At 39.2% G+C, this 15,459-nt stretch overlaps 1 protein-coding gene across 2 annotated transcripts in view; it reads left to right on the top strand.

Annotated features, from left to right (window-relative positions):
* TSHZ2 (teashirt zinc finger homeobox 2) overlaps positions 1-14,770 on the top strand; it is a 424,584-nt gene extending 409,814 nt beyond the window's left edge. The window contains exon 3 of one of the 2 annotated variants that reach the window (XM_033094754.1): positions 7,042-14,770. In XM_033094754.1, the coding sequence (XP_032950645.1) occupies positions 7,042-7,043 (2 nt within the window). In that variant the 3' untranslated portion in view covers positions 7,044-14,770. The remainder of the gene's footprint in view (positions 1-7,041) is intronic. The other variant, XM_033094750.1, reaches the window with a different exon arrangement.
* Positions 14,771-15,459: the final 689 nt, after the last annotated feature.

The following is a 15,459-nucleotide window of genomic DNA, read 5'->3' as shown; positions in this document are numbered from 1 at the left end:
CAGTGACGGGAAAACTGCATGGAAGAAGGGAATTAAGACAAGGCAAAAATACAGCAGGTAACATTTTAAAAGATTATCCACCTACTCGCACGAAGCTGTGTCTAGCATATAAAACGTATTCAATACATTTAATAAGCAATGATTTTATTCGTTCTAAGGATTCCAATTGGTCCACCAAAGTTTAAGGCTTTCTGCACACAGAGATTTCTCTTAGAAAAAATTAGGTGAAGCACTAAGGATGAAATTCAGCAGTGTAGGTAAGCCGATTTGGATTTTCAAATTGTAAAATCAATTTCAAAAATATTAACTGCAGGTTTCTCCCGGGATTGCATGGTTAAAAATCACCCAGCTCCATTTCCTTTTTGCTTCCTGTCATAATCTTTTTTAATGATACATTTTATATATGTTCAGCATTTATATTTCACTCTTATTTTTCTCAGTTTTAAGAAGTCCTGAATTAGGAGTCAGGGGTCCTGACACCATTTAAATCCCGATCCCTAACTTAATCTCATGGGAGCAAATTATGTAAATTCCCTCAGCCTCAACCTTTTTATCTTCGGGCTACGACCGTGTTTCCCGGAAAATAAGACTTAGTTGGACCGTCAGCTCTAATGCGTCTTTTGCAGCAAACATTAATATAAGACCTGGTATTATATTATATTATATTATATTATATTATATTATATTATATTATATTATATTATATTATATGAGACCCGATCCTATATCATATTAAAATAAGACCGGGTCTTATATGAATTTTTGCTCCAAAAGATGCATTAGAGCTGATAGTCCAGCTAGGTGTTATTTTGGGGGAAACACGGTAATACTTATCCAATATATTTCAGAAGACAATATATATGAATGTGCTTTGAAAAAATGTAAATTGCTTCAAAATGGCAAAACAAATTATTCTTTGATGTTGAAAGGACCAAACACATGGTAAAGCTTCTTGGTATCCATGTATGTTTCTTTGGACTAATTTTTCTAGTCTCTTCTCTTTTTTCTTTACATGTTGTAAATTGTCTGTTTAATAGAATTAGAGAAGTGAGGATTCCAGGTAAATCTATTTTTCACTTTGTGTCATTTTAGTAATAAATTCTTGAAATTTTCTTTTCCATATATGAATAGATAGACTTCCAACTTATCGTCTTTAGGGCTTCACTCATTCAACAAATATTTGTCAAGTACCTACTGTGTGCCAGACATTGGCATGTGTGTTTGGGTTACTGCAGTGATCAAAGTGCACACAGTCCCCACCTTCCCAGGGTTTACAAGCCAGTGCAGGAGGCAGACACCAAACCAAAAATCACATATATGACTATGTTTATGAACTGCAAAAAATCCCATAAGAAAACATAAATGTGCAATGCTATAAAAAAGGAACTTAGTCAAGTCCAATGGGTAAGAGAAGACTTCTCTGAAGAAGTGACACTTAAACTAAGACTTTAAGCATGAGAAGGGGCTAGCCAAGCAAAGAACAAGAGGAATAGCATTCTAGGCAGAAGCAACAGCACCTGCAAAGACCCTAAGGCAAGTTTCAGGAGCAGTCAGAAGGTCAGTGTTCTTGGGACATACCAGCAAGGGACAGAGACCCAGGCAAGGTCAGAGGAGTAGCAAGTCCAGATCAGGTGGAAAGTTTTAGAAAAATAAGGCGTTCCTTTCTAAGTGCAGAAGAGGTCACTGAAGGATAAGCTGGGAGGAAATGGGGAGTGCCCACTTCAATCTATTTTAAGTTTTCAGAAGGTCACTTTGTTTGCTGTATGGAAAACGATCGACTGGACAGAGTAGAATAAAGGAGCCCAAGGAGAGGTTATGACAGCCATAGGCAGGGCGGGGGAGCGGGGGCAATTTGCACAGGCTTGAACTGGGGCATTGGGGGATGGAGAGGGAAATAGAGTTTGGCAAGGAATTTTATGCCTAGGTGTCAAAGATGACCCAACTTGCTGGCTGGAGCTATTGAGCCGTCTGAGCTTTCATTTCTTGTGAATAGAAATGTTGGAGGGGGAACAGACTGGGGGCGGGGCGATTCAAGCACCATGTTTTTGCCAAAGTTACCTCCGAGGTACTTGTGAGATACTCCCATAGAGACATCAAGAAGCCAGTTGGGTGTGTGGACCTGGAACTCCCTGTCATCGGCATACAGGTGATATTTAACGTTAACAGAACTGGCTGCTGCAGCCTCCGCAGGGCTGTGTAGGGCAGAGGGAGATGGGGTCTAGCCCTTTGCGGACACCGTGCGGACATTAGTGAAGAAACATTTTATAATTTCCTCTTTACTATGCTGCAATAAAATTCGTACAGCAAATGACCAGCCTACACACATAATTTCAAAGAGAAATCATCTTATGCTGTGACTGTACAGTAAGAAAGAGAAGAAAAGCATTCGGGCACAAGAATTCACTAGAACAGGCTGCTCCCACGTGACCATGCCCGGGAATCACCTGGGTATCCTGCTAAAAGGCAGATGGCGAATCAGCAGGGTTGGGGTGGACCCGACACTCGACACTCGGTGTTTCTAACCGGTGGTGGCGGTGCCACTGCTTTTTCCGGCCACACTGAGAGACGCGAGGTCCTCGGAGGAATCACGAGGCAGTCCAGCGTGGGCTCCTATGTGTTAGGTTCAATAAATACGGATCCATTTGGGGCTGTCGAAGGGGCATCTCAGAAATCAGCAGTTTTGCCAGAGGTGACTTGACTTTCTAAGACAGCAACTAACTCCCCTTAAAATTCCAAGTCACTCAAAGTTTCTCTTTGTTTCCAAGACAGCTTTATTTCTGGAAAAGTGATGTGTAAGAAACTGCACAAAAAACTATGTGTTTATACGTAAAATAGAGTAAGATTCTAGGCTCACAGTAGCTACAAAAACTTTTTCACCTGCGTCAGCAGTTCTGAACCAGTGATCATTTTGCTGCCTCCCCCAAGGGACACTTGGCAATGTCCAGAGATCTTCTGGATTGTCACGCTCGAGGGTAGGGGCATGATACTGGTGGGTAGAGGCCGGAGATGCTGCTAAAAATCTTACAGCGCACAGGACAGTCTCCCCCAACAAGGAATTGATGGCCCCAAATGTCAATAGAGCTAAGGTTGAAAACCCCCGACCTACAGAGAGATTTTCAAAAACGGTGCAGGATGAGGGGCAATACCAGCGTGTAAGAAACTGTCCCACACATTTCATGGTACCTAACATCCCCAGCTGCTAACCATCAGATGCTAGAGGTACATAGCAGTCACAAAACATGCCCTGGGGACAGTATGGCAGGTCTGAGAAGAGCGGTGGAGAGTGGGGAAAGAAGAGGGCAGGCAGGACCCAGCGAGCGAGGGCTAGGAGAGCAGAAGAGTCAACCAAAAGGATTCGCCAGAGGGAATAAACATCGTAGCAGGGCCAAATGAAAGTATATATAATCCTGTGCATCTTATAGTGGCTCTGCCATTAATGCAAAATAATTACCTCTTTTCGCCTGGCTTTCCCTCACAGACTCTCCTTAATGAACACTGCCAATGACTTTGTAGATACGCAATTAAAACTTTTATTTGTCTCTGTTTTAGTTTTATAGTAGTAGCTCAACATATTAGACGGGGGAAAAAAATACCCATGCAGCAGCAAAGCTTGACCTCGACTCCCATTTGAGAGGCAACCAAGAGTCTTTGCTTTCTGTTTTTCTTCATTCATTCTACACAGTTCATTCTGACAGGTGAGAAATAATAACACCAGTTCTCATTCTTCATCCCTGCATTTCTAGTTTTAATTTTCTGCCAGGGTTTCATCTTTAGAACTAGAGGAAAAGAAGGTTTTTCTTCTTTTAAAATAAAGAATAATAAGAAAGGGTATACTGTCCCAAAGTGCTCCAAGATTCAGGTCTCCTGTTTACCATTGTCTTCCGGTACAGGAACACTGACCTTCCAGAAGAATCTACCACTTCTATCAACCATAGTGGGATATGAGGAGCTCTCCCAGATGGAAAATAGTATCATAGCCAGGTTTTCATTGAAGACACTTGTATCTGGAATTTAACTGAGTAACTGTACTATACTCTTGGGGAAATAACTCTAGATTATTAATAATGCTAGTGTTTAACACATTACTATACCAAACCATCACAGGTAATATAAAAAGCAGTAACTTAAAAGACCAGAAGAATGAGATCTGAATACCCTACCTCCCACTTACCAGCCAGGTGACTGCAGGCCAAATGGCTCCCCCTCTCTAAATCTCCATGTCCTAGGCTGGAAAGTGCAGACGCTATGACCTCCTGCATTGCAGCCTTGTGACATTGATGGAAGATGAGGCATGGACTTTGCATAGGTAACATGAAATAAACTCAGAAAATGTCGTTATCACTACAGCAGGATCCTTTCATGCTGAGACTCAAAAAAAGCCAAGTAACCTGAGTCAAGAATCCCAGACTGAGATTTTAGAAGCTGATCAACTTCCTTTGTTTTTGCACAAGAGTCTGTCATGAATGTGTTTTCCAGAAGATGATACTTAAGTACATTTGTGAGTGTTTCAAACAAATCTGGGAAGCAGTGAGTTAAAGAAAGATATATCGTGTTTGGTTGGGTTGGGTTAATTGCAGGACTTCTCAGTCTTTAGTATGCTAATGAGTATTGTGAATTTCCAAGAAGAGGACTATAATATAATAAAATTATTATTTTCTTTCTCCGTGCTCCCCTCCCCAGAACAAACTTTGCCCTAAGAGAAATCCAGACAGAGAAGTGTGGGAGTTGACCAAATCTGGAATGGGTTCAAGGGTAAACAATGAAACAAGGTTCTGTATAACCGATATCACATTAATGTCATGGCTGGAGAAAACAAGAGCCTCAAAGAGACATTGTTTGAAAACACACCCCTCACGCAGGACTTCTTCCTGCTTTACAATGGAAGGGAAGATAGACTTTGTCATTCTTTTCTCTTCCTCTCTTTCCTTTCCTTCCCTCCCCCTACCTTCTGCTGCAGTTGCATTTTCTGGCCTCCACTTGCTTTCTATTTCTTCGACCCATCTCTCTTCTTCCAACGATATGGCCATTTTCCTTTAAGTTTCTAGACATGCCAATGGGTTCCAACGCAGTCAGAGGAAAGACTACTAGCTTTTGTCTCTGAAATGCAAACCTCATATGGAAGGGACATGGTGCCTTCCAGTGATGGTGACCATCTGTAATCTACATCAAGTGGCCTGAGGAGAGTGTGGGGGCTTTCAAAAGGGAAGGGCAAAATTTAAAGCCATCCTCTGCTTTTTATTAGCTGTGTGACCTTGGGCAAGTCTCTGACCTCTCTGAGACTTTTTTCCTCTTATTTTTAGACTGAGATTGTTTCAAGGGTTAATTATAACATGTGTAAAGTACGTGGAATTTGGTAGGTATATAATAACCTACCAAATTGAGAGTATTATAATCATACTATTTCTTACTAAGGAATCATTTCTATTGCCTCTTATGATAATTTTGCACATTATTTTTCTATACACATCAAAAGTCAAGTCATAGAATCTTCAATTTGTCTTTATTCTTCTACTAGAAACTTGGAAATTTTCCTTTTCCAAAAGACTAATTATATGTTAGGTCCAAGGTGTGTTTGTTTTTTCTCACTAAAATGAGCACTACCATTAAATAATAAGATAGAATCCAGGAATGCCACCCAGATTGGACTGATGGAAATTATATGCATTTCAACAGTAATCCAAATGGCACACATATGAAAAAAAATATCCACCTCACTAACCTCCCATAGCAGAGAATACTTTAAGTAGCACTTCCCCACCACAAAAATGGTCCTGTCTTTTTTTAAGGGTTTTTTTTTTGTCAATTACCATTGACACACAATATTGTATCAGCTTCACATGTACAGCACAGTGATTAGAGTTTTATATCATTTATGAAGTAATCACTCTGATAAGTCTAGGACCTATGGAGAAAATAGTCCTTTCTTCTGACTCAGGAATTGCACCCTTGGGAGTTTAAGCTTATGAGACTATAACCTACTGAAAGATGTTAGACACAAAGGCGTTCATCACAGTGTTACGTATCGCTGAATAAAACTGGAAGCAAATTAAATGTCCAACATCAGAGAATGGTTTAATAAACTCTGATGATGTACGTGATAAAACATACAGAGCTATTTATAATGGCGCTTGCAAGTGAAAAAATACAGACAGAAATATTACATCACTTACAACTATGTAAACCTAACCAAAACGCATGAACAAAGAAAACACTAGAAGGAAATACAGCAGCATGTGAATAGGAGCTCTCTCTGGATGGTGGGGCCATTGGTTAAATTTTTTTGTTTTTCAAAATGCTTTATAATAGAAAAATCATACATTATATTTTTATTTTATATTGTGGTGAAATGCACATAATATAAAATTTACCATCTTAATCATTTGTAACTGTATATTGTTGTGCAACCATCACCACCATCCATCTCCAGACCTTTTTCATCTTGCAAAACTGAAAATCTGTCCCCATTAAACAAGTCTCAATCCCCCATTCCCCACAGCTCCTGGCAGCCAACATTCTGCGTTGTGTCTCTATGAGTTTAACTACTTTAGGGATCTCATATAAGTAAAAGTATATCGTCTTTGTCATTTTATGACTGCCTCATTTTCACTTAGCATAATGTTCTCAAGGTTCATCCATGTTGTGGAACGTCAAAGCTTCCTTCCTTTTTAAAGCTGAGTAATATTTCATTGTATGAATATGCCACATTTTGTTTATCTACTCATCCATTGATGAACAGTTGGATTCCCTCCACTTTTTGGCTATGGTGAATAATGCTGCTATGAATGTAGGTGTACAAATATCTCTTCCATACATTATATTTTAAAGGGTTTTGGTTTTTTTTCCTAAATTGGCTCTTCCTTTTTATGTCCGATTAACAGGTTATATCACACCCTAAACTAGACTTAACCCTGAGTCTATGCAGGACATTAATACCAATGAAATAGTATAGATGGGACATTTGACTACGTGAGAGAAATAACCACTTGGGTTATTCCTCAGAAAATAATGCATCTTTTTTTGTTGTTCTGATTCCCATTGCAGGACAAATGCCTTAGTTTCAACTTTCCAGCCTGGATGCCCCTCACACTGAGTTTTTCTTCACTGCACCACCCTGCTTCTGACATTGAACTCCTCCTGACACCCTGCTCTGAGAAGACTGCCAAAAAAAAAAAAAAGAAAAAAAAAAAAAAAAAAGGAATCACCCCAGCCATTTCTCTTCATCCTCGCTAACAATTTGGTAATGAAGTATTGATTTCCACTTCTCTGCTTATGGACGATAGATTTTCATTGATAAACTGCAATGGGGCTGTCTCGTCTCCACGGTCCCCTTTTCACTGTCACGAGAAAACAAAGTGCCACTGAAGAAAAATAATGACTGAGAACATTGATGTACTTATTTTGTCAGTTTGTAACACTTGACAGGAAAGGGTGGGGGGAGTACACGTCTCCATAGTTTAATGTCCAAGTGGGCTGCACTAGATGTGGCCTCTTGGAAGCTTACTCTTCATGGTAATGTCCATTTCCTATTTATAACCCCTCTGGGAACGTTTGTCTAAAGGAAATGTTTCTGTTCAGTGCAACAATTACGGTTGCACCTGGATTGCCCAGTCCTGCCCCTGCACGAGGGAGCCGTTAATCACCGCAAAGTGGAAGAATTATTAAGTTAAACCAGAGTTTGAGCCAAGAAAACCTCTGAACAATGTTCATCTTCTGTGAACGTTGTTCAGATAGTTAGGCTTAACCATGTTGCTGCCAAAGACTTTTTCCCATGCAGTGGTGGGCATCTTTATTATCATCATGAGCCTAATTGGTTTAAAAGAAAATCGTTTCAAGCATGCGCCACTGTCACAGGAGACCTGCAAATCGGGACAATTGGGGAAGGAGGTAAGAGGCGGAATCTCAGTGAAAGCAAGACGATGAGATCATTGCAGGGTGGAAAGTTCAGCAGCAGCCTTTTCTGGTAATCTCTCTCCGTTGTTTATAGGCTCTAAAACACAGCTTAGCTTTAGAGGCAACAGAAAGCATGAAATAGGGTGTCCATTTTAAATGTGTTTCTGCAACTTTTTTCATTAAAACTTTGAGGGCCCAATTTTAATTTGTGGAATATTCCCGTTAATAATGAGATCTAATTAAGACATCCATTAAAAGCCCGTTAAAGTTAATTTAACGTAAAAATTCCAATAGAACTGTATTAGATTTTCTCCATTAAATTAACGTTATGGATTTTTAACGGATGTCTTAATTATACATTATTATTAACAGGAATACTGTATTACACGGATTAAAATCAGGTCCTAAGTCAACTTGGAAAAGCTAAGAGCATGTTTTAATATTAAAAGTCTTGCATATCTAGTGCACACTTTGGAAATGCAGGAGTAGATCTGTTTACTCTAGTTGAGCATTTTCTATACAACTGAAAGCAAACCTATAATAGATAAATCCATCATTGCATTTAAATAATGAATTTCCTTATTCTCCAAGAACAAGTAAGTCTGGATTGTGTTGTAAACTGCTACTCAGCTCTAGGTGAAATAGAGGAACTATTCTAGGCACAACACTAGGAACTAGACGACTTTGAAACAAAAGAAACATTTTTTATTGTTGTTGCTTTAATTAGCAAGGTTATCACACACACACACACACACAAAAAAATCTCAATACCAACAAAGTGAAACCAAATATAGCCTCTTCACCATTTCTCATGGAGGGTGCCTGTTGGAATTGTTTTGGAAATTTTGACATGATCCCTAAATTCAACATTGGGATTTAAAAAAAAAAAAAAAAAAAAAAACCTTCTTATTTACCTCCTAGGGAAAGTGTTGCCCTTATGCCACATATAATAGCAAATTGCTTTTTTTATGGCATGCATAACCTAGATGGGAAAAAATATGGCGCTTCGGGGAAGGAGGGAAAAAGTAAATGAAGTTCCAGGAATGTCATTCTGAAGTAATGAGGCATGGACAGAAAATATACCCCTCACATCATCGGATTGAGATGGCAGTCGAAATAGCTTCATTGAAGTGTCAGCACTCATCCATCAATCAATCACCCACAAGGAAAAATAGCAACAGTACAACGGGGCGGCTTTTATGGGATTTACTCATGGGCATAGGGAATAGCAGCTCAAATGTAGTTCTGACATGAAAAGCAAGGTGCTGATATTATTTTTTATGATGGGAGGATCATAAAGTGAATTGAGAACAGCGAGGTCTGTCTTTGCTTAACCTATTCAACCAGAAATGAATGGAGCTCAACTGGAAAGGAACAGTCTTCGGATGGGTTAAGATTGAAGGGTAGACTCTACCGAGCACTGTCCTTCGACAACAAAATTCTATTAAAGGACAATCAATGCATTAGCATTGGGGTTCTTAAAGCTGTTAAAAATTGCCTGCTCCAACCCAGGGTTATTAGATAAAGTTTCACAATTCAGATTCTGCCACAACCGTGCAAAAGCAGATTCTTGAGCTCTTGCTTGAACTGGGGAGAGGGCCAGGGAACACTACAGTTCTCAACTCCGTGGAAATAGTTTCCCTTCTAAGAAAGAAAAAAAATAAATCATCTGCTTCAACTTATAATCTACATGGTTTTGTTAGTGCACTTTCTATGGAGGGCTGGGGTGGGAGGCAAGAAACAAAAACATTGATAAAGTTGGTGAGACTCATGAATTGTCGCTTGGTAACCATAAATGTCACCACTGAGGGACAGCTGCTAATGTTCTTAGGAAACAAAATCTGGGCTCCCGCTGCGAAATACACACAATTCTGAGTATATTCCTAGAGACCAAACCTGTCTTCATTTGGCAAGTCCTGTGAGGCTTCTAGAAATTTCTTTCTAGAGGGAAAAACTAATATGGACTCAGGAGAATGTTTTTCCCTGCTTTCATATCATCCTTTTCCTCTCTGTTAATAAATGCAGTTCTGGTCAATTGAAACTTTACAAATAGAAAGGAAGATGACATGCAAATTACACTTGAGTATCTCCATTCAGGCCACCAACCCTTGGTATCAGTGAGGGTGAGGGATTGCCCTTCCTTCCCCATCCCGAAGGTACCCAACAAATACTAGTGTGTACCTACTGACACTCTTCTAGGTGCCATGAGATACAACCACGAAGAATTCACACGACATCTTGGTCCTCCGGTTGTTATAAAGACAGCTGATACCACACACTCTGGGGAAGAGCTCACATAAGGTCCAACTCCCCTCATGTCATTTGCGTTTTATTTCTGTTTTTCAAAATAATATTTCAGTGTAGGGAGTTCTCCTTCTGAAAAGCATACAAGGAGGAAATAGCTTAAAAATAGGTCAAGGCCTAAGAGCAGAATATAATCATGGAATAAATTGGATAGCCCAGACAGTCCCCACTGAATTTCTTTAAGGTCACAAACAGATTTCTTAAAACTCACCCCCAAAATGCGCCTGCTTGGTTGTTTGAGTCTTGTATAATTAATGTCGCAGGCACAAGCCACGGAACTTAGTTGAAATGCAGAAAACAAACAAATGAAATGACATGTTTGGAAAGCATTTATGGGACTCTGGTTAAGCAGTAAGCAGATGTGTGTGAGTGTGTGTGCGTGTGTGTGTGTATTCATACATAGATATGAATTTCACTGTTATTTTCCAGGGTCCACGGACAGTGCCACAGTAAGAGTCTATGATTTTCTGAAACTGTTCACAGTAAACCCAAAGATTACAAGGACTTCACATGTGCTTGCATTCTGCTGCTCTTCCATCTGTCACTTCCCAGGTTATTTGTGTTCGAAACTTTTTCATTGGGTTTCATTTTTTAAGCTTGTTAAATGTTTTTGTTTTAAAAAAAAAAAAAACCACATTAAAATGTCATTTTCACATTATCTTCTATTCTCTGAAACAGGAATAGAAGTGTGTTAATGAATGCTGAAATAATAGTAATAATAAGGAAATATACTGAAGGCTTTACACACACATATACATTGTACTTCTAAAGAGCAATAAAAGTAGTATCTATTTTGAACATGCATTAGGCAAAAAAAAAAATCACAACTGAACTTTCAGTTTATTTTTTTTTCCCCTGTGAGATGTCAAAATGCTAATTTCATTTTCTCCGTTCCTATATGTGGTACTTTCTCAAAATATCCATGAAATACTTTTAGGCAAAGAATGAGCAGGAGACAAAGATACAAATTTCCATCCCCCCAGCCAGAGAGACATGTTTTTATTGTACAGAAGCATGAAACATTTTGGAACTTGTGAATCATCTTTAGAATTTCTACAGGGGGATTTTACCTCTTCATCCAAAGTCAAAGCCACTTATCTCCTTTGGTTTCCTGTGACAGCTTCAGAGGCATATGCAGATATACAATTTCCAGGCTCTAGTTAATCTTCTTCCAATAGTTATGAACAATGGGCTAACAGGCGTGGGTGTTTCTCCAAAAATTATTCATGCGCAAGGCAACCCAAAGCTTCAGGGAAAACTAGAAATGTTTTATGGATTAGAAAAAGGCTGTTTTAAAATGCTAGTACCAGGTGGAACGCTATGTCTGCAACAGGACTGTGCATTTCCTTTGGAAAAATACATTGCAAGTAAAAGGGCTCTTCCAATTGATGGCACCATGATCTGACACCTTTCAGCACACAAATGATTTTACCAATAGCCATATGATTATCATTAAGGCCTTTAAAAAAACAAAACAATCTGTTTCAGGAAGACAGATTAAACACTCATAGCCCTTTGTACGATGTTTATCTGCTTAAAACCACTTTTGGAACTACAAATAATAACTCTTTTGTGAGAACCCCCAAGAGAAGTTGCAAAATTTGAACAAATGCATTACTTAAAAAAAAAAAAATCTACCACTCCCTTCAGCCCCTTCAGAAAATGAATTTTAGTGTGTTCAACTGAATTATCTTGAACCTGAAACCTACATCTGGATATCTGTCCCCAGGCAAAAGGCTTATATTTACAGAACTTGAACAATCGTACAATTATATCTCAAACGTGAAGACTTTGTACAGTAATTTTTTCACTTTCTAAATGACCCATATAACACCCAGGAATTGTAAATGTGTATGTATATTTTTAAAACACACAGAATTCAACCAGTCTGCAGAGAAGACGTACAAACTCTTCCTGTCCTGCGTTGGGATAAATACTACGAAAACATTCCAGTTTTACAATACAATATTTTGGCTTATGACACATCAGATGCTAGAATGTGCCGCCATACAAGTCAAAAAAAGCTTACATATAAAACAATTCTCATTTGGCTCAGGGTTCCTAAATGTCATAATATCTCGGGATACAATATTACATTTTGGTCTCTAATATGCTGGGATCTTTCTAATCTTTTCCAACTTTGATTCCTAACAGCCCAGCACTGTCAGCATGAATCATAAACTTCCACATCCCTTTAAAATCAAGAAGGGTAGCTGACCGTACAGTCTCTCTAATGGTCAACCAGTTTTTGCTCTGCAGAGTACTTGTAGCTTTTTAGACATTTTGGCATGAACCACGTTTACATTATATATTTGCCCCCTTGAGTTAATTCCAGATTTTTTTTTTCTGTTAAAAAAAGGCAGTGGGGGAGGTAGGGCGGAGTGAGTTGGGAGAATTACATTCATCCTTGCTCTGATGGAAAGTGTTTATTTGCCAGCAAAGAAAGGCAAACATGTTTTTATATTAGGAAAGCCGATTAGTCATTTTCAAAGAAAAATGACGACAACTATACCTGTAGAATATTTCTGTGCAAGCGTACTAATTTTCTATTGCCTGCATGCTGTATATAGTACATCTGCCTGTATACTCGGAGGAAAAACCAGGCTGCTTTCCTTGTGTACAATGCAGCTTGGATGGCTGGGAACGTAAGCCTTCCGTACATTTTTATACTGTACATGTTTGTATATACTAACTATATCACCATGTATGAACACAGATTTTGTTATATTTGCTTGTTTCTGTTTCCTACCAAACTGGCCCACAATGGAGATTCTTTTGTATAGAAAAAAAAATATGCTTGTAATTTTTTCCTGATCATTCTCTTTCAAATAGCTTATGAAAGAAATGAGCTCTGAGTTTACAAAGAAACTCTAAGACCCAAGTTTGTCTGTCTGCATGAGTCCCATCCAATTACTGGATCTAGGGAGGAACCAACAACCTAATTCAGAGTTTTCCTTTAAAGGCATGCTTTACCCCTTGGGAAAACCTCACACACATCCATGTAGAATGATCCTCTTTGTATTTTATCTAATAGTGCCTGAAATTTTTTTTAATGTCTTCTTAGAGGAAGAATTCATAATTGTCAAAATTTGAAACATTAGCTTAATTTTGTTTTTATGACCTCGCAATTCTTCTCCTTATTTATTCGGTTGCTGTTGTAATGGGGCCGCAGGCCATTCCTGACATCGGCGTGTTCTTCTTCTGCATTAAGGATGTTTTTAAAATTATAGAGATTATTGAGCCAACAGGCTGTTTTAATCAAAACCATGTTTCACTTGTTTTTGATGATTATAAATTGTCCTTGCAATTGAAAAAAAAAAAAGTTTTCTGCTAGGAAAATTATACCACCCTGTGGCCAAACAGATTCATCACAGATAGGCATCTGTGCCCACTTTTCTGGGATCTGGAAAATTCTTCCTTTGGCTGGCCACACTTACTTTTACTCCCCATCAACCCGAACGCGCTAGTGCCCAAATGCAGTCACTATTTGCAAATTTCCAAAGATTTGGCTGAGTCGTCACTGCGCAAAAAACAAACAACCCAGCTGGAAATGACGGCTTTCCAGCTTGAAAAAAACACAGGGATTTTCAGAAAAGGTGCTCCTGCTTTTGTCCCTTGGTGCCACCATCCTGTCATCCCTCCTAATTATAAACAATCTGGTCTCGATACCCCATATCACTTAAATCAGGTTGAAAGAAACATTTGGATGAGTCCTTTGTAGAGTAAAAATGACTTGGTTTGGGTGCATTCAAGATATATGCCTGTGTACGATGCTGCAGCATTGAAATTACCTCTAAAAGAGGAGATTTTTTTTTTAAATATAATCTTACCACTAGAAATAAATTCTGATGGTGGAGATTAAGAAAACCCTTAAATTATATCACTGAAGCCATTATTTTTTACATCTAAAGAGCTGTGTGTTTTTTTTTACAGAAAATCATTCTACTTTGAGAACTGTAATTAAAGCCCTAAATAATAGATGCTACTTCTTTTAGCTATTGTGAAAAAATACTAACAACACACTTGCCAAGGTTATATGGAGCCCCTCATTTCCATCAGAAAGGTTTCTATAAGTGTATTATTTACATTTTCCAACATGATAACTCTTTCCTTTGTGACAAAAAAAAAAAAAGTCTTTTTTTTTTCCTTCCCACTCAGCAGTTATTGGAAGTAGACTGTTCCCATCTGAAACCTTATCGTAATTTGCATCAGGAAACCCAACTGCCGACATTAAGGACCTGGGTGTGTTCAATTATGATTTTGCTGGAGGCTGTCCCTCATTTTAATGCTGCAGATATTGAACCACCTTTCGGAAACCTAGCTCATACTGTAGAGCGCAGACATGCCTCTCAACACCATTAGCTTTGCAAATGGCTTCATTTCAGTCAACGCCGACTTCCGCTTTGGCCAATTGAAAAAATGAAAATTAAAGGAGAGAAGAAGAAGAAAAAAAAAAAACACAGATGCACTTAAAACATGAAAAGAATTATTTATATGATAAAAATATATTTAGATTTTCAAAGCACAAGACTGAATAGAAGTGCTCTTTTTATTCTTTCTGAAGATGTTACTGTTAAATGTCTTTCTACATCAGGCTTAATAAATCTGTAATGACATTTGATGGATTGATTTCTGCCTATGTGTGTTTTTTAAAGACAGCAAGAGAGAAGGGAGGCGAGGGAGAGGGGAAAGAGGGAGTGGAGGAATAGCACTGACACCCCCCCCGCGGGGGAGGGGGAGCAAGCAAGGAGATATTGGGTGGGCCTCTCTGTTGCTGGGACCTGCTGAACCACCCCCAGCTTCTACCCTCATCTCCAGTGGATTTTTTTTTTACAAATGCCAGCACCCCTTGCTTGGTTTCTGGGCTGCCTTTGCATGCTCTCAAATCTGGTCAGCTTGTAATTTATGATGTAATCTCAGCAGAGGCTGTGGGCAGCTGTCTCACAAATTCAAGGATGCAAGGCAGAGAGGGCAGACATGATTGAGACAGCCAGGCCTTCTCCACCTCAGAGCAATGGGCCTGCTCGACATTCGGTTTCCCTGTGTCCCCCCTGCATGTCCTCGGATGTGCCGGGAGAATCGGACCATGTTTCACACACAAGCGGCCCGAGCAGATGTGGATGCCCCACCAGATATGATCTGTCCTCTGCAGAGCCAGCTCACAGTGTCCGTGTTGCAAGGCTGCCGGAGACCCACACTTGTTATACTGCAATGTCTACGGTATCACCTGTGAGCACCACTTCATGGACCTGACCCGTCTCTAGG

Source organism: Rhinolophus ferrumequinum, chromosome 23 (assembly GCF_004115265.2).
Source record: "Rhinolophus ferrumequinum isolate MPI-CBG mRhiFer1 chromosome 23, mRhiFer1_v1.p, whole genome shotgun sequence".
NCBI classification, from domain to species: domain Eukaryota; kingdom Metazoa; phylum Chordata; class Mammalia; order Chiroptera; family Rhinolophidae; genus Rhinolophus; species Rhinolophus ferrumequinum.
The sequence above is the reverse complement of the archived record's forward strand: the minus strand, read 5'-3'. Positions and strand labels throughout refer to the sequence as shown.